Source organism: Dermochelys coriacea, chromosome 13 (assembly GCF_009764565.3).
Source record: "Dermochelys coriacea isolate rDerCor1 chromosome 13, rDerCor1.pri.v4, whole genome shotgun sequence".
Classification (NCBI taxonomy): domain Eukaryota; kingdom Metazoa; phylum Chordata; order Testudines; family Dermochelyidae; genus Dermochelys; species Dermochelys coriacea.
The window spans coordinates 25,670,298-25,694,942 of NC_050080.1; the positions used below are offsets into that span (position 1 = coordinate 25,670,298).

General features: G+C 54.3%; 1 protein-coding gene across 16 annotated transcripts in view; it reads left to right on the plus strand.

Annotated features, from left to right (window-relative positions):
* Nucleotides 1-24,645, plus strand: part of EPB41L1 (erythrocyte membrane protein band 4.1 like 1) — a 147,637-nt gene that overhangs the window by 95,073 nt on the left and 27,919 nt on the right. For 11 of the 16 annotated variants that reach the window (XM_038370511.2, XM_043496127.1, XM_038370510.2 and 8 more), the window contains 12 exons: nucleotides 628-792; nucleotides 7,863-7,967; nucleotides 8,090-8,132; nucleotides 9,730-9,805; nucleotides 10,437-10,655; nucleotides 10,918-11,005; nucleotides 13,331-13,483; nucleotides 14,115-14,212; nucleotides 17,141-17,316; nucleotides 19,682-19,836; nucleotides 21,364-21,399; nucleotides 23,563-23,754. In XM_038370511.2, the coding sequence (XP_038226439.1) occupies nucleotides 628-792; nucleotides 7,863-7,967; nucleotides 8,090-8,132; nucleotides 9,730-9,805; nucleotides 10,437-10,655; nucleotides 10,918-11,005; nucleotides 13,331-13,483; nucleotides 14,115-14,212; nucleotides 17,141-17,316; nucleotides 19,682-19,836; nucleotides 21,364-21,399; nucleotides 23,563-23,754 (1,506 nt within the window). The remainder of the gene's footprint in view (nucleotides 1-627; nucleotides 793-7,862; nucleotides 7,968-8,089; nucleotides 8,133-9,729; nucleotides 9,806-10,436; nucleotides 10,656-10,917; nucleotides 11,006-13,330; nucleotides 13,484-14,114; nucleotides 14,213-17,140; nucleotides 17,317-19,681; nucleotides 19,837-21,363; nucleotides 21,400-23,562; nucleotides 23,755-24,645) is intronic. The other 5 variants (XM_038370513.2, XM_038370519.2, XM_038370522.2 and 2 more) reach the window with 1 other exon arrangement.

The window sequence follows — 24,645 nt, forward strand, 5'->3', positions numbered from 1 at the left end:
AGGTGGTCTGCAGAGCCGGATGGCGCTCAGCACCTGCCTCTTTACAGCCCTCCAATCAGCACAGGCCCCCGGGCCCAGAGCTAGGTGGTGATACACTGCAGAGAGTTCAGCGACTGGCAGTCTGGTGAAAGAGGGTGGGGCCGTGCACGGGGGTGGGAGGTGCACACGCTGTGGTGGTGAATAGGCTGGGCTTTGAAAATGCCTCGTCTCTGGAATGGGCCAACGAGAGCCGCAGCCCCGCACCGTGAGGGCAGCAGGGACTCCCATGGTGCCATCACCTCCTGCGCAGGGAGGTAGGAGCTGCTTGCGGTCTCTCCCACCAGCTCCCATTTCACTGAGGGGCCAGGAGGGAGGGATTCCTTCCACCCTTGCCTGGTTTTCCCATCCTCCTCTCTCCCCACAGGGATCCCCCCCATGTCCCTCAGTGCAGGCCAAAGCCAGAGGGATCTCTTTGGATCAGCCAGTTTGAGGACAATGCGGCTCCCACCCCTTCTGCTCCCCACTGGCCCAGCATGCCTCATCCTGAGATAGCTCCCAAACCCCACGGCTCCCTTGTGACAGTGCAGGGTGCACCGGCTGGACCCCCACGTGGGTGCAGGAGGGTAACACACGTTTCTCACCCTCCAGGGCATGGATTTGGAGGAGAAGGACTACAGCGAAACAGATGGGCTGTCGGAGAAAACCACGCCCAGCAAGACCCAGAAATCCCCCCAGAAAATTGCCAAGAAGCTCAAGAGCGCCATCTGCAGGGTGACCCTGCTCGACGCCTCCGAGTATGAGTGTGAAGTGGAGGTGAGTGACTGGGGTGTATCACCTGAACCCCGTGTGTCTGTCTGTGTCACTCCGTCTCGCCTCCCAGCCTGGCTCTGCTTGGCCATCGTCCCCTTTCTCATCCTTAACAGGAAGGTAACCAACCACTGGACCAGCTTACCAGGGGCTGTGGGGGATTCTCTGTCACTGGCAAATTCTAAATGAAAATTGGACATTTTTCTAAAAGAGAGGCACTAGCTCACATAGGATATAATTCAGGGAAGTCCTAGGGCCTGCGTCACACAGGAGCTCAGGCTAGACCTCGGGAACCCCATGTGGCTCTTTTACAGTTAAAGTGCGGCTCTTGGAGGCCCCCACGCCCCTCCCCCATTCTCCACTTTCCAGACTGGGCAGGGGATGGGGGGAACTCAGGACCTCTGCCTTGCAGTAGGGTGGTGAGGAGGGGCTTCTGCCAAGCCGGGAGGTGGGTCTCAGGGCTTCAGCCCTACAGGCTGTGCCTGCTGGGGCTTGGGGCTTCAGCAGGATCAGGGCTGAAACCCCAAGCCCCGGTAAGTGCCTCCCAAGGGGCTGAATCCCTGACTCCCGGCAGGTGTGCTCTGGCTCTCAAACTTCTGAAGATTGTTGGATGCAGCTCGGTGGGTCAGTAAGTTTGGTCACTCATGGCTAGACGATCCCAGCAGGTCTTTCTGGCTTTATAATCTGCGACTTCCTTGGTTTTATAGCGAGAGGCCAACCTGCTTTGGACCAGAGAAATGGCTCTGGCAGCTCAGCGGGACTCGGGTGCGGCCGCCCCCGTCCTGTAGCTGTGTGAGAGGAGACCAGAGGCTGCGCGGGACGGGGAGGCTGCTCCCCACTCTCAGCCAGCAGCTGGCTGAATCCAGGACCCTGCACCTCCGACATGGCAGCAGTTCTCAGGGCGAGAGGTCTAGACAGGCCCTGGCTTTGAGCCACTCCTTAGGCTGTGTAACAGAGCCAGGCCTTGCACTGCAGCATGGCAGCCTTCATGGTCTGGGAAGGAGGTGACTGCCGAGCTGCAGCAGGGCACAGTAAAGAGGCCTCCTTCCTCTCACAACACTGCAATGTCAGACGCACAAATTAATGGCGCTTGTGCAGCTGTCAGGGGTGGTATAAAATGGAAACAGGGACTGGATTCAGGAGAGAAAGAGGGAAAGAGAAACGTGTGACAGGCAGGTGCATGCAGACACGTGCTCAGTCATTCACGCTGGTAGACGGACATGCCTATATGTGCTCACACAAAACTACAGTAAAGGAACATTAGTAAGGTTGCAAAGTCAAGCATTCAGAAGTTAGGAAATGCCAGAGTTAAGGTTACCTATGCAGCCTTAAATTGTCCCTTTCACGCAGGTGCATTCTGATACAGTCTTAAATGACATGATCACATCCCCAGGACCCCTGCCTCACCCAGTGCACAGAATGGATGATGCTCAGGCTGCCATCTGCACTACAAGCTAGGGGTGTGATTCCCTGCGCATGTACCCAGAGTCACGCTAGCTCTCATTGAGCTAGTGGGAGAATAAATAACTGTACGTGCAGTAGCATCGGCCACAGCAGTTGAGGCATGTCATAGCCATGTATAAACTTGCCTGGAACTGGTGGGTATGTATCAGCACAGTTAAGCCATGCCTCCACTGCCATTACCTTTGCTACTGCGGCTATGCTGCTGTTTAGGCTCACGCTAGTTTGATGAGCCCAAAGTGTAGACATAGCGTTAGTGAGCAGCTCTTCCATGTTTTGTTTTCTCCTCATTCTTCAATGTGTGGCCCCAGACCTCACTGACTACCACTGTTCCAACCCCGCTCGGAAGCCAGAATTAAGTTTCCACATGGGCTTTTTTATGCTGCTTATCACTACAGTATCTGAGAGCTTCACAAACATTAATGTTTGTGATCTTCACAACTCCCCTTTAAGATGAGGGGGGATTATCCCCGTTTTATGGATGGGTAACTGAGGCATAAAGAGATTAAAGTCAAAGTATCCACTGATTTTGGGTGTCCAATTTCAGGCACCTGGAACCTGATTTTTTTACAGTATTCAGAATTCTTCTAGAGCTGGTCCCTAGCTGTATTCCACTGTGGGGATGCATGTGCTTCATGCACCCAGAGCCAGAGAGTTTTGAAAGTAGAGTCTGTTGTTCCGCATGTGTGCCCTAGCAACAGCTGGTACAACTTGCAGGGCAATGGCTATTCGTGGCTCGATGCTTTGGGGTTTCCCCGGGAGATTCATAACCCCAATGAGGACCTGCTCTTTGATGAGATTAATTTGTTCAATCCAAAGATGGATGAGTCCTTACGCACTTTAAAGGACTGCAGGGCCACCATCTGCTCCCTGGGAATATACACCTGCCCCAAAGAGAAAATTTCACCAGCGATAATACAAGCCTAGACCGACGGCTCAATAGTTTTTCCACCAGAGGAGACCTTATAAGCCATCCCATAAGAGGCAGAGAGCCTAAAAGACTCACTTCCCCGCACCTCTGAAGTGTGTTTCTAGCCCTCGGCTAAATGTTATTTTTGAAGGGAGCTTGAGAACTGCAAACCATTGAGTCCAATACCTCCTGACTCCTACACACCCTGTGGTGGTTGTCTAGCACTCTTTGTCAACACCTGGAGTACCATAACAATGGACGGATGAGTGCTCTGCATCATCCATTCCGGCTGTATGATAGAGTTTGCATCCCTACCCTCTCCAAAACCCCCTCGCTCACCCTCCCTTGAGGGCTGCTCTCACAAGAACATTCTCAAACAAGAAGCAGAATCTCTCTTACCGCGGGGAGCGAGAACAGGTTCCTCTTCAGTGCCAATGGAGGGGTGTTTACTCAACATATTTCCTAGTCCCCAAAAAGAGAGGTGGTTGGAGACCCATTCTCGCCCTGCACCAGCTCAACTGCGTTGTGCACAAACTCCATGTTTTGTAAAGTCACATTGGCATCTGTAATTCCACCCCTGGAAAAAGACCTGTGGTTTACAGCTCTTGACATGAAGGATGTCTACTGTCACGCGGACATTCACCCCCCTCCTCAGCGCCTTCTCAGATTCATAGTCAGCTCCATACACTTCCATTACAGACTGCTCCCTTTCAGCATTGCTCCCCCCCAGGGTCTTTACTAAGGTGTTCTCTATTGTAGTAACCGGTTACTGCAAGATAAGGAATTTTCTCTTACAAATCACTTCATGTGTTCAGAGCACAGCTCCCATCAACTCCAGTGACAGCTGTGAGTGCTCAGCACAGCTGCAGATCAGACTGCAGGCTCTCAATCAGGCATCCAGAAAATGAAGAACGCGCAATTAGTGCCCACCCATGAAAAGTTTGGTTTAAGTGACTTGGCCAGCATTACCCGGGAACTCTGTGGCAGAGGCAGGAATAGAATCCAGTTCCCTAGGGAAGCATTCAACTGCCTTAATTATGAGACTGTCCCTTCACTTCCTACAATCCCCTATCTTGTTCACTACTTCCAACTTCTGCAGCAAATGAAATGGGCCCTGCAGACAGTCTCCTTCACTAATAACCTTGATTTAGGTCCATCCTGTCCATGGAATGGAGCAGGGGTCCTGTGGCCAAAATATATGATTGTGTAACTGAGGACTATCACAATGCACGCTCACAATGTCAGAGGCCACCTTAATTCTGGCATTTCCTAACTTCTGAGCACTTGACTTTGCAACCTTAAGAATGTTCTTTGAACATAGTTTTTTTGGATGTAGATTTCCTAGGTTTTGCAAAAAGCAAACTGGAAAAAAAAAGAAATTCCTTCATGTGGTATCAAATTGACACCCACATAGGTCCATCAGCAGGGATAGAACCTTTAGCTCCATCACAGAGACCTCAGTCACTTGAGCTAATAGAGTAAGTGATAGCAGTGGTAGGTTGTTATTCTGTATGTGGGCAAGCATTAGCGGGGGATGAGACACACACTTTGCCAGTGGGTTTCTCTCGTATTTGCTGAGAGCAGAGGAATGGTGAGACTCAGGAGTCTTGGGTTCCATTCCAGGCTCTGGTGGGAAATGTGCTTTGGTGGGCACATACTCTTTTGCCCGTTCCCCTGCCCCTCCAAGCGTGACCCCTTCTGCCCCATCCCCTCCAACCTGTCCCTCTCTGTCTTGTCTCTTCCCTATCCCTGGCTCCTTGTCCCGGTCACATTCTCCTCACCTAGCCAGTCTTATTCCCCACACCTAGGATTCTCATCCCATCCCCGATCTCCTTGTCCAGGCAGCTCCAGTTTCCCTCTTCCCAGTGCCTCATGTGATATGTCTCTGTCCTTCCCCCTTGCCTCCAGTCACACACTCTCCCCACCCACATTTCCCATCCTCACTGGTTCCCGGTCTCCCTCATCTAATCACAGTGTTCCCTCCACCCCTATTTACTGACATACACAGAGACACATTTTCACAGGTGGACGTTCACACTCCTACACCCTCAGACGGGCAGACGCATGTGCAACCAGAGACACGTGTGTATGTAGGCACAGATAGACACACACAGACCCACACTTTCAGAGGCATGAGTGCACAGACAGGCATGCCAAGGCACACATTTGCACACCTGCATGTACAGATACATGAGCACACGGGTTTGGGAACAAGCCGGTGGCATAGCTCCGTGTCTCATCCCCCATCCTCTGATTTCCCACCTTCAGAGCAGAGCTCTCCCTTGCCAGAAGCCATTTCTGCTGCTTAGTTCAGTAAGGCACCGAAGGCGCTGTGATCTGTCTGGGTCATTAACAGAAATACATATGCATGTGGATACAGACGAATCCCCAAGTGCGCACGTCCACACACACACGCACAAGAATTGAGCGAGAATGCAAGTCTGACTCATGCATTTCTGCACAGGGGCTGCCTGCTATTTGTGTATCATGGCAAAAATGAAGCGTTGGCATGTGTGCATGTATATGTGTGTGAGAGAGCGAGAAAGAGAGAGAGTGAGTGAGTGAGCCTGTGTCACTGTGATAGCGGCCGGCTTTGCTAGAGAGCAAGGGAGTTCATGCAGCAGGCAGAGCAGTGATACTCAGCTTGCGAGCCGCAAGCAGCTCTTTAAAACACTGTGATTTCATTATTAGCGAATCTAAGTTATTAACCAGTCAGGATGCGTTTACTATGTTATTAATCAATTGTAGAATACTTGGTCAATCATTTTGCTGTGAGGATAATACTGTAGATAGGTATATAAAAATAGTAAATGACACAATGAATTCTCACTACTGTGGCTCCTTTGGGTTATGTCAGGGGTGAAAGTAACTTAAATGACTTACTGGTACTCCGGATTCTTGAGCAGGGGGCGTGGCCTCAACCGGAAGAGGCGGGGTCTTTAAATACTGGGGGCCTTTAAATCACCCCCAGAGCTATCAGCTGCAGAGGGGGCTGCGAGCCCCAGGGCTCAGGGGTGATTTTAAGGGCCCCAGACTCCAGCCAACTGCTACCGCAGCGGAGCTCCGGGCTCTGGCAGCGGGGCTTGGTTGGTGCTTTAAAGGGCTACCCCAGGGGTTCCAGCAGCGGGGCTTGGGCAGCTCTTTAAAAGGCCCGGGGCTCCCTGCAGCGGCCGGAGGCCCAGGCCCTTTAAAGCGCCACCGGAGCCCTGCCGCTGCTATCCCAGGGGCTCCGGCGGTGGGGCTCTGGCAGCACTTTAAAGGGCCAGGGGTTCTGGCTGCTGCGGGGAGCTCCGGGCCCTTTAAAGCACCAGCATGGGGAAGCCGGTCTGATCCGGCACACCATACTGGCTCTTGCTGGTATGCCGTACCAGACCGTACCAGCTTACTTTCACCTCTGGGTTATGTTGACCACTAATTTGCATCCTGAACCATCGAGGACTGACAGGTTTCAGAGTAGCAGCCGTGTTGGTCTGTATTCGCAAAAAGAAAAGGAGTACTTGGGGCACTAGGTGCATCGAGGACTGAGTATCACTGCTGCAAAGTGTGATTAGCCCATCGCAGGGAAGAGAGTGTGGACAAAGCCATAGGCGCCATCTTTCTTAGATGCCGGAGGGGGCTCACCCCCTGCTCTGCTCCAGGCCCTTTTGAAAGAAATGAAAATTTGTCACTGCAGTTTATGAAATGAAACGAAACGAAAAATGTCAATTAGAAAAAAAATAAATCATTTTGATTTGAACTGAAATGACAAATTTTCAAATGTTTTTATTTTTGTCCCCCACCCCCTCCATTTCCCCCTCCTTTGGAAAAAGGGGATAAGAAGTAAAAAAGAAGGGGGGGGAAATCGCCAGATCTGTACAGTGATTTTTTTTTTTCATTTTAAATCAAATCAAAACACAATTTTTTGCTTTGCTTGGATTCGATGAAAAACTGAAAAATTTCAAACAATATGAAAATGTTCACAGAAAAGTAAACGTTTTAAGAGTGTGAAATTTTTAGGCATCAGTTTCCACTTAGTCACCAGCCCTCCTGGCCAGATAAAGTGTGTTCTTGTCAGCAGAGTTCTGTTTCCAGAACTACTAGGGAGGGTTGTTAAGTGTCCATTGAGTTTAAATAGTTCAGCAGAAGTGCTGTTAGCTGCTTGCCTGCCCCATGAATCTATAGGAGGTGGGGCTGGCTCTCTCGGGATAGGGGATTAGGGAGCTAAGACAGGAATGTCCTAGAGGGAAACCCCAGGGGCAGCCAAGAGCAGGGAGGGAACTCAGGCTGAGTTTTGTGCTTTATTGTTTCAGAGTCCCCATTAAAGCCAAAGTTCAGGAAGAGCGGAGAGGGGGTGCAGGGAGTTGGATACTGACTCGGGATATCCCAGGGGACAGTCTGGAAGGCACATTGTCCTTCTGGGCCAGGAGGCGCATGCCTACAGCTACTCCCTTGATGGAGCCATTGCCTCCCCTTCTCCCCAGCCCTCCCTGTCCCCTTTGGAGTAACAATCGTGCCCACAGGGACACTCCCAGAGCGCCGAGCCCAGGCAAGCACGGGCTGTGGTTGTGCGTGGTCGCTGGGAGGGGGAAGCAAGGGGCAGAGATTTCTTGCATCCCCCGGGTCCTGCTTTTGCCTGTGTTCTGATGGACAGCTGCAGCATGACTGGTCTTGGAAAGTGGGAGGGGGATCCTGGCTCCAACTCCCCTGCCGGCTGTATCTCCTGCAGAAACATGCCCGGGGCCAGGTGCTCTTCGACATGGTATGTGAGCACCTCAACCTCCTGGAGAAGGATTACTTCGGCCTGACGTTCTGCGACTCCGACAGCCAGAAGGTAAGGCTGGGGCACCCAGCTCTTTGCCGGAATCGTTCGATGCCCCCCTCCCCAGTCCCATCCCACCCCGCCCTCCAGGCCGCAGCCATGACCCCTGTTTGTGCTATTTCTTGTTGTTTCAGAACTGGCTGGACCCCTCCAAGGAAATCAAAAAGCAGATCCGCAGTAAGTCGCCCAGTGTGTGTGCTGGAGAGGTGCCGTCCCGCCATGTGTTAGGCCTGGGCAGTGCCCTCTTCAGGCTGGCCAGGCTTTCAAAGGAATTTAGCAGCTGCCACTGCTCTCAATTATGTTACCTCCCCATTCTGCCTACCCTGGTGGGAACTCTGCCACCTTGGTGGCCCCCTTGGACTGCAAGAGAAGCAAGAGGAAATATGGGGGCTGCGGCAGGAATACGAGCCTGATTCACAGAGATGCCAGGCTCCTGGAGTCCGCTGGAGGCGGATGTGAGCTGCAGATGCTGCTCAGCACCTCTGAAAACCAGGCCACTGGCATCCAGTCAGGGACAGCTGGAGAATGCCTGGCTGGTGCTGTGTGCGCCATTGGCAGAAGGGGCAGGCTGGCATCCAGAGCAGCTAATGGACCATGTGCCACCTTTCCTGTGGAGGACCTTTCTTAGGGCAACTGGCTGGATGGCTTTGCTGGTCCTTAGCCCTGCAGTGAACACACAGCTGGGCATCTCTGTGGAGCTCTGCGGGTTGCATTCTCCCCTCACTCACACCATTGTCAGTCAGGGGCCACTCCCCTGAAGTCCTGGCGTGAAGCTGTTGTGAGATGGGGAATCGGGCCTCATGTCTGTGTCTTTTGCGGCTGGGTCGGGACAATGCCCCTTGGCTTGGGAGAGGGTGCAGTGAATGAAGGGGGTACTGTCTGCTACCTCTGCTGAGGGTGTGTGGCTGCCTTCTGCTGCTAAGGTGTGCAGGCCCTGGGACTCCTTGACAGTGGGATTCCCAGCTACCATACTATGCCCCCGAGTCATTAGAGTTATCCACAGTGGGATGGGGGGGCTGCAGAGCCTCTCTAGCTGGGTGGGGATCCCCGTCCATATCTACAGCAGTGACCCTGCCCAGCATCCAACGCAATGCCTTAGGATCCACCCAGCTGCTAACAGACGTCCTTGTAACTGTCTCTGCTCCCTTGGAGAATGGGTGGGGAGGGGCTGGATCGACATGACGCCCAGAGGGGGCTCTGGTTCCGCCCCGCTGAGCAATCAGGAGAGCCCGGGCTGGCTGGGAGTGGGTTCCCGGGCTGACAGAGCAGGGTGGGGGCTAGTCAGCTGGAGGAGCAGCAGGAGATCCTGGGCTGGCCAAGAGTGGGGGTAGCAAAGCAGGCTGGTTAGCTGGGCTGGGCAGTGGCTTGCAGAGACAATGTGGAGCAGGAGGGGGGGCCTCACCAATTGTGGACCTCAGGGAACCTTGCTGGGAAATGTGAGGCTTGTTGCTGTGGTGACAGGAAGAGGTGGTGTCCCTGCATGGTGGAGACTGGGCAGATGGCGGTAGGGTCTGCGGGAAGCACAGTCTGCAGATCCCCAAAGCAACCCATGCTCGGTGGGTTAATCTCTCTGGGCACTTGGGTAGCAACCCCAGGGGAGTCGCCTCTTCCTTCTGCCTGCCCCAGGGGCCCTGGGCGTTGGGAAGGGGTGGGACACAGGCACGGGCTCTCTACACTGAGCCCAGGCTGGGGGGGCTGGTGCCCTCAGGGAGGATGTGTCCTAGGCACATGGGGAACATGCTCCCCCTTATTCTCTCTTTCTTCCTCTCTCTAGGTGGCCCCTGGAACTTTGCCTTCACTGTTAAATTCTACCCACCCGACCCTGCCCAACTTACAGAGGACATCACAAGGTGAGGGGCCATGGGGCACTCGGTACGCTGCCACGCCCCAGGACTCTTCCTCCCCTCCCCGGCAGACAGCATCTGTCCAGAGATCCAGCGGCACGGTGGATGGGACCACATGTGTGCGTGAAGGGCCACCTGTGTGTAGGATATGGCCACCTGTGTGTGTGGGATGGGTTAGGGAGGGGACTGGCCCAGTGTGTAGTGTGGCGGAGTGCAGGAGGTGTGCGTGCAAAGGGTGTGACTGTGTTCCTCTGGATGTGTTGTGGGGGGGCCTGTCTGGGAGGGTCTGACCCAGGTCTGTGGCCATGGGCAATGGGGTCCATCTTGGGTATGGGGCGGAGGGTCCATCCCTGGCAGAGGGCAAGGGAATCTGTCTTGAGTGCAGGGGCACAAGACGGGGTGGGGGCTCATCCTGAGTTTGGTGCGGGTGGGATTGCTCCTTGTCACGGGGGCACAGTGACGGCCTGAACTGTTGTTGACTGTGACCCATGTACATGTACCCCACCCCAGTGACCATCTCCCTGCGATGGGCGGATCCCTGCTATTTAGAATCTGCCTGGCCCCCCAGAGAGCTCACCAGGGCGTTTCCCTTTGTCTTTGTCCCCATCTCACCAACCGCCCCCCTTTCCTCCCCCAGATACTACCTGTGTCTGCAGCTGCGGGCTGACATCATCACGGGCCGCCTGCCGTGCTCCTTCGTCACACACGCCCTGCTGGGCTCCTATGCTGTGCAGGCCGAGCTGGGAGACTACGACACTGAGGAGCACGTCGGCAACTACGTCAGCGAGCTGCACTTTGCGCCCAACCAGACCAGGGAGCTGGAGGAGCGCATCATGGAGCTGCACAAGACCTACAGGTTGGGCGACCTTCCAGCCCCACCATTCCTCCCTTCTAGTGGGCAGGGATCCAAGCGGCTGCACCCCGCCTAGCGCTGCTTGTACAGTAGCTGGGAGGGAGCCCTGGTGCTGGCCTGGGTTCCCTGCTAATAGCATCCCGGAGCTCATCTCCCAAGCAATTTCTGCTAACCAGACCCCTGATCCCCCCACGCCCGCAGGATGCAGCTGGCAGCAGTGGCGTGGTTCTAATCGGCCTCTCTTTGCTCCCTGTCTCCTTCCAAGGGGCATGACGCCAGGCGAAGCGGAGATCCACTTCCTGGAGAATGCCAAGAAGCTCTCCATGTACGGAGTCGACCTGCACCACGCCAAGGTACCTGAGCCCCCGGAGTAAGGGCACAGGAGCCCTCTGAGGCCCTCTCTGCGCTTCTCCTCAGAGCTCCTCACTCCTCCGTCTCTGTCCCTTTCTCCCTCTGTCTCACACACACTCTCTGGGTATATCTACGCTGCCGTCAGGAGGTGCGATTGCAGGGCAGGCAGTCAGACCCACGCTAGTGCTGGTCTAGCTAGCCCCGCCTGCCCAGGAATCTCCGTACATACCGGAGCAGCTAGCCCGTGCTGCTGCCAGGGCTTCACTGCTGTTGTTACCGGAACTGGCTTTGATCTAGCTGGATCAGCGCTAGCGTGGGGTATGCCTAGATGTGTGGCAATCCCACTCCTGATTGCAATGGGGACATCCCTCGTTTCCTTTCTCCGTCTCTTCCCCGCTGACCCTTTTGGATGTCTCTGGACAACATGATACCCCTGTGCCCCCAGTGGCTTTCCATTCTCAGGAGGTGACAGCACTGAGAAGTTTGCCGTTCCCATCCAAGCCGGGACAAGCAGAACTAGAGTCCCAGGTGCACTCGTGTGGGGCCTCGCTGCCCTGTCATCTAGGAGACGCTGTCAGTCCCGAAATGTGACCCATCCGCCAGGGCCTGAGCTCACTCTCTGCTCCCCGATCCTCTGAGCCAGCAACACAGCTCTGTGCTGACCTCTGGCGCCAGAGCTTGCAGAGCAAGCTGGCTAGTTTGGGGCCCACTTGTGGATGCCCTTAGCTGTTTATTGCAGAGCGCGCTATAGGCAGCAGCTGGCAGGCCAGTCCCATGTCGAGCCGTTAGGCCTGTCGAAGAACGACAGGGAAGCATCTGCCCTGCTCACAAGAACACAATGGGCAAGAGGCAGCATGGTCATTTTCACCCCTAGGGTGATGTGTTTGTATCCAGCCCAGGCTGGTAATGGCTGATAGCAGTTTATAGGAGCCTATAAAATGGAGTGGGTGGGTCTCAGTCCAGTTCACAGTCGACAAGTGCCCACATCACAACTGGGGCTAATTAAACCCCTGCCCCCAGATCCTCTGAGCCAGCAGCACAGCTCGGTGCTGCCCTCTGGCCTCATAGCTTGCAGAACAAGCTGGCCAGCGTTACCTCTGTGGGCACGGCCTTGCCTCTGTGTGCACTGAGCCGTGCGTCCTGTTGACAAAACGCTTTGCTCCTGCCAGCAAAGTGAAACCAGCTCCCCAGGCAACATTCACCCCCGCCAGCAAGCACAGTTCTACTGGCGCAAGGCATGTGTGGACGCTGAAGAGCCTGAACCGGAATAAACAGTCCTCCAGCAACAAGCCCACAATGCACCTGGTGCTGCAGCAGTGAGCGCTCTGCTCGCCGGGACTCACAGTGCAGGGAAGCAGGACCTCCATTTAAGATCTCCAGTATGTTTCAGAAAGGCCTCTTTCCCTGCCATCTCTACAAACACACCTGGAGAAGCCTGGCTCCGGCTCCAGGTGCTGTGTGGTCCAAGAGCCAGGTCCTAGGTTTCTTCGGCCTGTGAGGGGAGGAATGCAGAGCGCAGCTTTGGCATTTCCACAGGACTACAGATACGTACTCTACCCTGGGAAAGGCCGTGGAGAACCTGCAGCTCAGCAGGGACGAGGGCTGATGCTGGGCATAGGGGAAGGAGCTGTGGTAGGCATACCAGAAGACGGAGCCCAACCTCTAGCCTGGGGCTGCCCCCCGACCTGCCCCTATTGTGGCTAGCTTGATACCATCTGAGCCAGAATCCCACCTCCACCCTGAGAGTGACAGTGGACACCTCGCATAGACAAGGCGTTGGACTCCTTAGTGATTTAGGTGTTTCTGAAAACCTCACCCGGTCAGTACGTTGTAGATAGGGTCCCATTGCGCTGTCTGAGCTGCTGGGGGCGTGGTCCTGTCTCTCCAGGCCAGAGGCTGCCCCAGAGCTCAAAGCCATGAGAAGATGGAATTGCCTTTTAAGGGCAGGAAACCCCCACAAAAGAGCACAGGTGTCTCACAGCTGTGAACAGCAGCCACAGTGTTCCTCCAAACCTCCTGCCCCATTCTGAGTGGAAACGTTCCCCTCCCCCCAGCCTCTCCCCATTGACATCTCCAGCAGGGGACCTGGGTACCGCGTGATGTGTGGTAGCAGCTCAGTGGCACTGCATGCTCTGGAGGGAATGCAGTTGTAGCATTTTACAGTTGGCTGCAGATACAAATTACCAGCCAGGCTACGGCCCCTGGCGTGGTGCTGGCTCTGGACACCTTGCTAGACCACACTGCCAGGTGGTAGCTGGAGGGCTATTTTCTGGCCAAATACTAACCCTCTTACCTTGTCCTTAACCCTCCCCTCTGGCTTCCATCAGGACTCAGAAGGCATTGACATCATGCTAGGCGTCTGTGCCAACGGCCTGCTGATCTACAGGGACAGGCTGAGGATAAACCGCTTTGCCTGGCCCAAGATCCTCAAGATTTCCTACAAGAGGAGCAATTTCTACATCAAAATCCGCCCTGGTGAGGTGGGTGTCTCTTGCAAGAACCTGTCCCTCAGGAGTGGGCGGGACACAGGGCAGAGTCCATCCTTACCTCCCGGGTGGGTGTCAGGAAGTCTGTTCTCTCCCAAGGGTGCTCGTGTGCTGGAAAAGTCCATTGTTGTTGCATCACACCAGAGCAAGGAGGCCCCCAAATTTATTTCAGCGAGGAACAAACCAAACCCACTCTCTCATGTATTTTATCCAGTGGGGTGAAAAGGGGGGAAGGGTCTGAAAAAGGGAGCAAAAGTGGAATTATCCCCCCCCAAAAGGAAATGGAACATTTTGAAATTTTTTTTCGTTACGTGAGAGAATTCCCCTCCCACCCAAAAGCTGGTTAGTGCTGAGGAAAATGTGATCATCCACAAATGCCATCCTGCTGCCGTGTGAGCTCTGACCCTGCCCTGCCACCAGCCGAGTCCTGACAGAATAGCCACCCCAGCCGGGGCCCCAGAGCATGCTGGGTAGCATTTACAGAGACACCTGGTCTGTCATTCTCCTGCTGGGACCTTGGCTAGGAGGCTGTCACCAGCCTGAGCCGTCCCCCAGGGCCATAGGCTGAGGCAGCTCCCGAGCAAGAATCCCGGCTGTAACCCAAGTCTGTTTCCTGTGCTTCCAGTATGAGCAGTTCGAGAGCACCATTGGCTTCAAGCTGCCCAACCACCGCTCCGCCAAGAGGCTCTGGAAGGTCTGCATTGAGCACCACACCTTCTTCAGGTGAGGAGGAAGGTCCCTGTAAGGAACCGCCAAGGACAGGGCAGGGCTCGCAGAGAGGAGGCGGGGCGTGCTGCCTGTTCCTGCCCTCCTTGTGGTTTTCACTGGGGGAGACGTTCTTCATTAATGCCCCACGGGGGATCTGCATGGAGGGAGGGCAGCGGTCTGTCTCCTTAGTGCTCCCCCTCAGCTGCCTTTGCCCTATTGATACCTCTCTCCCCTCTGCTCCATGTGGGGAGGGGTAGTCTCTGGGCCTCCCAACACTCTCTTCCTGGCCTGCTTTCAGGCTGAGCTCCATGGTCCTCCCTACCTGATATCCCTGGGAGCTGCTCAACTACAGAAACCGCCCCCTGGCTTGGCTTCGCCCAACCAAACCGTGGCATATTCCAGCTGAACTTGCAGAGTGGGGTCCCAGTTGCCCTGCTTTGTACAAGGGGAATCCAAGCAGACTGCCGTAAGGAACACACTGTGATCGTAACACTGTCATCACTAAGGGTTTTAGAGAGAGAAAAGCCGTCTGGAGATGAGTATCTCCATTCCAGCTCTGTGGGGACCTGACCTTCTGCATTGTCTGATGTGTGGTGGTCTTGTCTACCTATATTCTATCATCACTGCAACTCACAGCACCCCTGTGCAGTTGGGAAGCATCAGCATCTCTAGTTCATAGATGGGGAAACCAGGGCACACATGGAGGTTAAGCGACTTGACCAAGGTCACACAGTGAGTCTGTAGCAGCGGCAGGAATAGAACCCTGATGTCCTGAATTGCAGTCTGGTGCCCCACCCACAAGGCCATCTTTCCCTTGCGTTAATGGAGGGTTTTCCTAGATCTAATATGTAAAAGAATTTGCTGATGGGCTCAGCTTCTGTATGGCAGTACATTGAATCCTGTGCTAGTTGGGACAGCTGCACTCAGGCCAGGTCTTTGCTGTTTGCTCTGCTCTGCCATGGCAATGCTTATGTTCACTCTGGAGTCTTCTGATTTTTTACGTGCCAGTCTGTGCCTGGCTGGTGCTCCGCATGGTTTCCAGAGCTCGAATTCTAAACAGAGACAAAGCATCCTACAGACTGTTTTTTACAACCATTGCGTCTGAGGCCCTGGCCTCATTGCAGGAGTTTTGCTATTGGCTTCACTGGGGCCAGGATTCCTTGCCTTCTGTCCCCCCCCATAAGCCTTCTAGCTCCAAACTAGTAACTGCAGGGTCCCTGCAGCTGGCTGCACTGAAGACTGAGGCCTTGATTTTCAAGAGGCCACCAATTTTGAAGGCCCATTTTGAGACCCTTGAAGCCTGATTTTCAGAGCAGTTGCAGATCAAGCTGGGGTCAGTGACTCTCGACACCTCTAATAACCAGGCTTGAGGGGCCAGATTTTCAGCTCTCCTCTGCGTTTGTGCCTGAGGTTGTGAGTACAAAAATTATGGGCCCCTGTCACTTTCACTTGGGCATGCCCGTCCCTGATTGTGTCTGCAAATCAGGTGTTGACAGAGAAAGAGCTCCCACAGGAACCCCAAGGCTTGGTCAGACCTGGCCCCAGGACTCTCAAGTTGGGCTCCCAGAATTCATGGCCACTCTTGACCCCTGATACTTGCACAGACAGTGTAGGGAAGAGTTCGCTTGCAGGATGGCATGTGGACTGGGGAAGAGAGCCTGCATCTTGAGATGCCAATGCTGGATTTCCCAGGTCTCATGCTGCACAGGTCTCTGCTTTTATCTCCATCTGACATGCTTTCAGGGCTGACAAACCAGCGTTTAATACATCAAGGCACACGGCGCCATCCTTCGCCCTGGTACATTGGCTGTGTCAGCCTCAAGGGGCCCGCACAGCCCCTTTAGAGCTTTGCTTATTTAGATGGGCAAAAAAAAATAAAAATGCCCACACGGCACATGGTCTCTGCAGTGCTCTCGATTGCTTCTAGTAGAGATAGTTTGGTTCACTGGCAGTACTGGGGAAGGAAAGATTAGTTTGGGGTCAAATCAAAAATGAATTTTTCCAAAATTTTTGGCTAATGGGAAAAAAAATCCGTTTGGGGTGAAGGAACCATTCTGTTACCCCTACAGTGGAATGTTGGGTTCAGTTTTGAGCATTTTTAACATTTAAAAAAAAAATTCTAAATAATATGAAAGGAAATTTCTAAACGAAAAATTGCTTGCCAAAAAAATATTGAAATGTTTTGATTTTTTTTTTTCAGAATTTTTCCTTTGTTTTTGTTTTGACGTGAAGCACGTAGCAAAAGCAACACCAATTCGCAAAATGTTTGTGTCGCCGAAAAGATGTCTCCGGGCTGTAGTCCCTGTATTTCCCCTGCCCACTGCTCCCCTCACCCATACACAGAGTACCCCTCATTTATACGCACCTGCCCCCCATGTTATCATCTGATTTAGGCACATGCCTTTTTGGCTCTCACTTAACCTCACTGCCGTCCAGTCCCTCACCTTCTACATTTGATCCTGAAGTCACTGAAATGTAGGGTGAGGCAATTTGCACCTTCACCATTTGGGAGAGGTACAGTGGACGGGAACAGCCAGTGAGATGGAGGCAAAGAGACCAGCAAGGAAGCAGAGGGCTGGGGAGTTCTGCTAACAGGACAACGCTGTTCCTGGAAGCAGGGTTAAGAGCCCAGGTGTTGGGGGAAGAGTGGCTCTTTATTTGAGCTCCATCTACAATCATAGTTTCCATCCATGCTTCCAGGGTAGCTGGATGTTTCTGCTGAAATGATCTGCAGTGGAACAATGAAATGGCCACCATTAGGATTCAGAGTGAACAACAATCTCACTGCAATGACAATGTTTGGTGATGCCTCTTGGTCTTTTCCTGGTTTTGCCTCCCCACTGACCGCCAGTCTCCATGTTGATCAGTCCCTGCTCCTGCCCTGTGCATGAACAGAGCTGGCCTGCCAGTGACACTCTGCTTTCCTCCCCCCTCCACCTGCAGGCTGGTGTCCCCAGAGCCGCCCCCAAAGGGCTTCCTGGTGATGGGCTCTAAGTTCCGCTACAGCGGGCGGACGCAGGCCCAGACCCGCCAGGCCAGTGCTCTGATCGACCGGCCTGCGCCCTTCTTCAAGCGCTCCTCCAGCAAACGGTACACCATGTCTCGCAGCCTCGATGGAGGTACGCCCCAAATTGGGGAGGGGGAGGGAGATTGGTTCACTGGTGGAAGCCGGGAGGATAGGCTTAGACTATGGGGCCGTGTGGGCAAGGGGCGGCTGGGCTCTGGCACTGCAAGCTCACAGCTCCCTGCTGCTGCTGTCGTCGACTCTTGGGCGTCAGGGGGAAGCTGGGAGATTGGTACTGACCAGCCACAAGAATGCAAATGTCACCCCCACCGCGCTGCCAGTTCTCCCAATCCTGACCCACGGCCCCTCCCCCAGCTCTGCCAGTTCTCCCCAGACCTGATCCGCATCCCCACCCCACAGATCTGCCAGTGCACCTCCTCCAGCTCTGCCTGTGCATGCCAGTCCTGACCCACAGGAAGCCACGCCCCTCCCCCCTATTATTCCAGCCCATGTCTCCATCACTACTCGGCCCAGACCTGCAGCCTCACTTGTTGCCCCAGTGCTAAGTGTGCATGTGTAACCCACACACCACCTGGGTGTGGTGTTTTGTCTCCTCTAGTGACACCTTAGAGAGAGATTATGAGCCTGCTCTACAGCCTTAGGTAATTCAGCTTTTGCTGTAGAGGCTCCTGCACTAAGCTCCAGAGGTCCCTGGTTCGATACCGATGACCGGGATCTGTCAATGTTACACATGCAGATCTGCCAAGGCACTGGAAATGTTTTAAATTCAGGTCCTCGAGTGACCCTTGGTGCTGGGCTCTTTCTGTCCCATGGATAGGCAGAGTTAGGGTGACCAGACAGGGAATGTGAAAAATCGGGATGAGGTGGGGGGTATTAGGATCCTATATAAGAAAAAGACCCAAAGATTGGGACTATCCCTATAAAATCGGTACATCTGGTTGCTCTAGGCAGAGTTAGGCTAAACACCAGATCCACCAGCACTGCAGCCTTCTCTCCCCCAACCCTTCCTCTGAGCTCCTCCATCCTTACCCTGTCTCCTCCCTTTGTCGCTCACAGGCAGTGTTTGGCTCTTACTGGGGCAGAGGATGCTGACATACTGCATCCCTCTTACCCCTCCCTCTCCCCACCCCCAGCACACCTTCCAGGCCAGCAGTCGCTGCTGATTCCCCTCCCCTGTCTCTCTGTGAGCTGCATGGATGACAGCAGCTGTAGCTTCTCTCGGGGCTGTCTGGGGTGGAATCTGCAGAACCCCTAGGTTGGGGGGATTGTAGAGGCAGCTGCTGGCCCTGGCTAGTTGACAAGACCCCTGCCAGAGGCAGGCTTGGGCCCTGATGAGCTTTGTGCTCATGAGCTGCTCGCAGACCTCTCCACGCCCCCGACAGCCTTATGCTGCAGGGTGAGGGGCTTGCAGAATGGCGGGAGAGCAAGAGGGCAGTAAAGGGAGAGGGACCAAGGCAGGACATCAGCCTTTCCCCCCACCTCTATTCAGCAGGAACCATTTAATCCAGACACTGCTCATGGCAAGGATCTGGCCTAGCCCAGCCAGGCAAGTCCCAGAGGCTATTTAGGGTCTGTTCAGCAGAGGGCACCGGGAATTCCTTAGTTAAAGCTCACAGCTGGAGGGTGGACTCAAGGTCTGAAAAAGGCCTTTTCCTCCTCAGACTAGTCTGATTCCTGCGCGCCTCTCCCAGTGTTCAGCTGGCTTGGGGTATTGCATGCTTGGGGAATGGGCCGGATTCACCTCTGCTCTGCCCCTTGGTCAATTACTCCTGCGCAGAACAGATGTAAAACCCTCCCGCTCTGATTTGGGAGCACCCACTTTATACTCATTTCACAGAGGGGTAAGTGACGACATGAGGTGCAGGTGTAACAGACTCGCGTCCAGTTTGCCTGACTCAGCTCGGGCTCAGATTTTTAATGGTATTTAGGCATCGCTCTGCTCAGCGTTGCTACGCCTAGCTGATTCAGGTGCCTAAATTCTGCTGACTTTCAGTGAGACCCAGCTGAAGTCAGCTAGGCGTGGCCGCTTTCAAAAGTGGGCCCTACAGCCTTGCCTCGACTGGGGGGAAGGTGCTTTTTTCAGCTGAGCGTGCTTACCTCACTTGCAGACCTCACTTGATGAGTTAAGCTAGCCCCATTATGGGCTAGGCAAGGACTGCGGAGCGGTGTGAGAATGGGCATCAGTGAAGCGTCTATACCTCAAGGAGGGAGAGGAATGGGAGGGAAAACGTAGGCTGGACATCAGGGCAGTACCCCTGCCATGGAGGGCTGTGGAATTGTCTCCCAAGGGAAGGCTGGAAGCCTCGTTGCCTGGGATGTTGAAGGCAAGGCTGGTCGTAATCCTCTGAGCATATCTGTAAGGACCAGGCCTGCGCTAGCCGGTGGGGCTAGCCGGACCCATCTCATCCTCTTCCACCTCTAACCCCTGTGATCGGTGTGTTCCCCTCTGCACGCTGTAGAGTTCTCACGCCCGGCCTCCGTCAGCGAGAACCACAACGGAGGGGTGGAGTCCGAGAGGCGGGACGAGGACGGCGAGTACAGCGGGTGGCAACGCTCCGAGGCGGAGGATGAATTTGAGGAAGTGACGACCCCGACGAAAATCAAGGAACTGAAGGTATAGGACTCACTGGGCAGAGACCAGGAGGGTGTCGGAGGCTGGTTTGGAGGGGTGCCCTCTATATGGATTGGCTAGAGCAATCCCCAGCCTGCATCTGGAGAGAGAAGGAGCCCAGGATGCTAGAGGGGAGGGGCTGCCTCCCACAATCTGTGTCTGTCACACAGTGGTGCCCTTCCCTGTTGGGAGGTGCCAAGACCTCCCTGCGAGGCTCTGGCACTGGCACTGTCCTGAGATACCTGCTCCTAGTCCCCTGAACTCCAAGGTACGGGCTCGCCCGTCTTTTGTCAGGAAGGGGGACTCTCCTCCTTTCCTTGCCTCATGCCTTTGTTAATCCACCTTGGGCCCACCCATGAGATGTCTCCCATACAGCTGGCCAGGGAGGGCTTTCCCAGGAGGATTCCCAGGGGGTCTCGCAGGGCATCTGCCAGGGCTGGCACTGCTTGACTCCTTGGTGACAGCAGGGAAGGAGGCCCATCCCTAAGTATCTCCATAGCAGTTCTGCTGGCCTCATGGTTGCACTGCTCAAGCTGGACCAGGGAGCAGTTCCTATTCCGATATACCTGGAAAGTGCGGTGCACCTTGTAGCTGCCTTTGGGGAGAGGCTGAGCGTTTCGGAGTTGGCCACTGTCTGAGCAGAGGACTGTCTGGGTCAGGGAACAGTAGCCGCAGCAGGTAGCCCTGACCAAGGAATGGACCAAGCACTGTCCGCTCTCCCAGTCCTCCTCCCCTCCCCACACAGACACTCACACTTGCACACGCAGACATATGCAGACGCTCACACTGCACACACAAGCATGCGCACTGCAGACATTCACTGCATATGCAGGAACACACAAGCACTCACACCGCACACTCAGGCAGTCACACTGCACATGCAGGCACACAGATACGTGCACTGCTCATGCGGGCATGCGCACGGCTCGCGCACTGCTCACACAGAAACTTGCACTGCACACGCAGGCACACTTACACCACACACCGACACTCGCAGACACTCACGCTGCACACGTAGACATCTCCACAAATGGCCGTTGACACCAGATAATCACCTACAAATACACCTGCTGTCACAGACACACACACACACACTGAAATATGCTATCCTAGTGACACCAGTTGGGTCTTAGGGGAGGCATCCAGGCCTGTGGCTTCTCCTCTCTATCTCCACTTCTCAGGGGCCTGGCCCTCAAGGTCTCCCTGCCCTCCTTTCCCACTGAACAGGGAGGTGGGTTTTCTGAAGTTCCACATCAGTTTGTGACTAGAAATCTAGTGGCGTCAGCAGGGCATCACTGTGGGAAGCTCACACCTCAGGAGTCCTGTCTGGCACTGCTAGGGCACTGCTGTGGGGAAGCTCACACTGCAGGAGTCCCAGCTGGCACTGCTAGGGCACCTCTGGGGGAAGCTTATGTTGCTGATTTTGCCCCTGGCATTGCCCAGGGTCCTGTATTAAACTGAACTGTGATGTATGTGACAAGTTCCCTTGACTGACCATTCCGGTTCCTTTCACCTTCTCTTTGCTGCCAGCCGGAGCAGGAAACTACCCCCAGGCACAAGCAGGAGGTATTCTCTCTCTGGAGCATCTTACTACCCATTGGTGCATCGTATTGTCCATCTCCTTTAAAACAACAAGCTCCCCATTTCTACCCCCCCCCCCCATACTATGCGTCAACCTATTTACTGGAATACAAGATGCACCCAAGCATCAGTGGGGAGCCTTCCACTTTGGAGAACTGGCAGATAAACCCAGTAGCCAAGCACACGGATGCTTTCCCCAAAGCACAAGCAGCATCTTCTATCCCACTAAGTAAGGCAGCTCTCCTCGCCTTGTGTGTGTGAGCAAGAGCCCTCCCATGGCGCTACAGCCGGGTCATCGTGCCATTGGGATGTCCTGGCTACTGCGCTCTTTACTGACTCCTCTACGTCTTCTCCTTGTGTCTCTTCTGTGTCCAACCCTCTCCTGCGGGCCCTAGCTCCCTCACACGGAGCAGAACAAGACTCACATCCCCCAGCCCCGTGACTTCCAATTTTCAGCGTTATCTCTATGCCAGCCTAGCTCAGAACTCCACATGGCTGCTCCTACCTGGGCTCTGTAATTCCACTGGTGAGGCGTGGGGCAGCGTGGAGCGAAGCTGCCCCCCCGTTAGGCGTTATTTCAGATACAAACCCTCGTGCCAACTGAACCGTTACTAGGGTTCCTCTCCTAGCGAGAGCTTTGGTCAGGTGGCCTGCTGAGTTCCAGGACCAGCTCCAGGACTGGCCTTCAGGAAGTCACTTAAGATCTTTCTCTGTCTATTTCACCCATCAGTTAATAGGGAGCACGAGGGCTAGTGCATAATGCTCTTGGAAGATGGGTCTTGCTAGGGAGGGTTATTGCGAGGTTCAGTGTCCGCTCAGAACCAGGCTGCTATTGCCTAGTCTTCGCTAGGGGTCTGTGAGGGTAATTAACCCTTGGAACAATTTACATGGGGATGTGGTGGTCTTTAAATCAAGACGGGGAGTCTTTCCCAAAGAGATGCTCTAGCTAAAATCCCTGCTGTCACATCCAGCACAAGGGTAAGCCCCTTTGGCAAGCGATCTGCTGTTCAGCCCCAGGTGGTCGGTTTATTTTCCCAGCTCCTCCAGGTGCCCTGTTCCCTCCATGGTCTATCTCATCCCTTATTCCTCTCTGCATGTGTCATTCTCCATCGCTGTCATGTGCACCCCAGTAACACCTTGTGCTAGTGATCGGCGAACCTCAGAATGGCTGGTTCTAGGAAGCAGATAATGTTTTGGATTCTTATCCTAAACTTCTCTAAGCCTCTTGGATCTGCAAAGTTGACTGGATTTCTCATGAGAAGGGCCTTTCTCAGGCCTCTTGGCTCCTGCACAGAACCCAGAAATGTACAGGCTGCTACAGGAACTCAAAATAAAGACAAGGAAGAAGTTTATCTGAACCTTTTTGAACCTCCAAACAGGTTTGAGTTAGGGGCAAAAATTGGAGTTGGTTCTTCTTTTTGAATGGGTTCGCCTATCCCTAGTACAGAAATAGGGGGTCTCACAATCCTCACGGTGTCATGGAAAGGATGGGGTCAGCTATAAAGATAGGGCCTGAATCGGTGCGTGGACCTCAACACCCCTGAACCCTTATCTTTATAATGGGCCAAACCCAAACCTCTAGACACCGTAGCACTCGCGGGAGGTCCAAATCCAAGTTTGGACCAATCGCCAGAATCCAGTTCCAGGGAAGCCTTATGGAAAGTCCAGTAGAACATTTTCAACTGGTTCCAGCTGGCAACTCTGTACAATAGATTGGAACAGATCTGGCTTATTGGCTTCAGGGGTGTTGAGGCATGACGACCCTCCAGCAGAAATCAACAGAGGCCAGTAGAATCTAGTAGAGACTATAGATGACTATAGATGACTGGAATGGAGGTGACTCCCCTTTGAGTCCCACCGTTCTACTACTACTAAGGATCATCTAGGATCACCCTGACCCTACATTTGGATCCCAGGGAGCTGGGCTTTAGGATGGGAAAGGGGTACATTGATCAGTACTAGGAAGTATGTGTAAGTTCTGCTGGTCACTTTTAGCTGTTCCCTGGAGCTGCCCTAGTCTGCGGGGTGATTCCCGGCACATTTGGCTCTTGAGATCCCACATTCAGGCTCAGCATGAAGCAGGCCCTCCCTTCCCAACAGCGATCCAATCTCTGCCTTGCTAGTTACCTTCCCGTCTCCCTCCCAAAGTTTTTAGACAAACCAGAAGATGTTTTGCTAAAGCACCAGGCCAGCATTAACGAGCTGAAGAGGACGCTGAAGGAGCCCAACAGCAAGCTAGTTCACAGGGACCGGGACAGGAGGCTGCCGTCATCACCAGCCTCTTCCTCACCCAAGAATGAGGATGAGACGCCAAAGGGGACCCCGGAGAAGGCCAGTGAGGTTCGTTCAGTCCTGTCTGTTTTGTGAAGGGGGTTTTCTGTTGATTTGTGTCTATGGTTTGGTGGGAGGCGAGTTTAGTTGGTGCCCCTGGGTTCCTGTGCTCTGTGCCACCCAGGAAAGAGTTCAGTGAAGGGTGTGCATATAGCAGCAGCCCTGGGTTGGCCTCCGGATTTGACCTCTTCCCTAGCCTTCGGCAGTGCTTACCCCCAGACACCACAGGGAGTGCCACGCCCAGGCAGTCTGAGTGAGGACTAAAGTCCAACCTCCATCTCATGCAGGGATTGGCCAACATGGCTCCATTGCTCCAGCCAGGGGAGCGGGTTGTGTAGCCCACCCCATGGCCAGAGCCAGTGCTCCTATCTGGAACCCCTGTTGGGTGTCTTACTTCGTCCTTCCTATTGTGATGGCTTCTCTGCTTGCTTCAGGGATGCTAGGAGGAGTCAGGCCTGAGGACTCTCCATGGCTGATCTCCCCGTGCTTGCAGTGTAGAGGGAAGTGAGCGCATAATGCCGGCTGAGCTGTCTCTGGTGCCAGAGTGCAGCTCTATGCTAGATTCTCCATACGTCCACCATGCCTGACAGGGAGCTGAGAAGCGGGTCCTCTGGGCACTATGGGGTAGGCAGGGGAGAGGCTGGCTGCTTCTGGCTGACGTTGAGGGTTTCCAGCCCTCACTGCTCCAGAAGTGCTGGGAGTGGGGTGTGGTTGGCCTCACAGACTCTGTGCTTGCTGGTTGATGCTCCATTCTGTCTGCAGGGGAGCTCTGGAGATGGCTCTGCAGTCCTGGGATCTTGTACACAGCCCCTTGCGGCGTTAGGGGAAAGGGGCAGCAGATACTGCGGCATGTTGAGCTAACTCCCACTGGGGCTGTGACCCAGAGATGAGGAAGGGCAG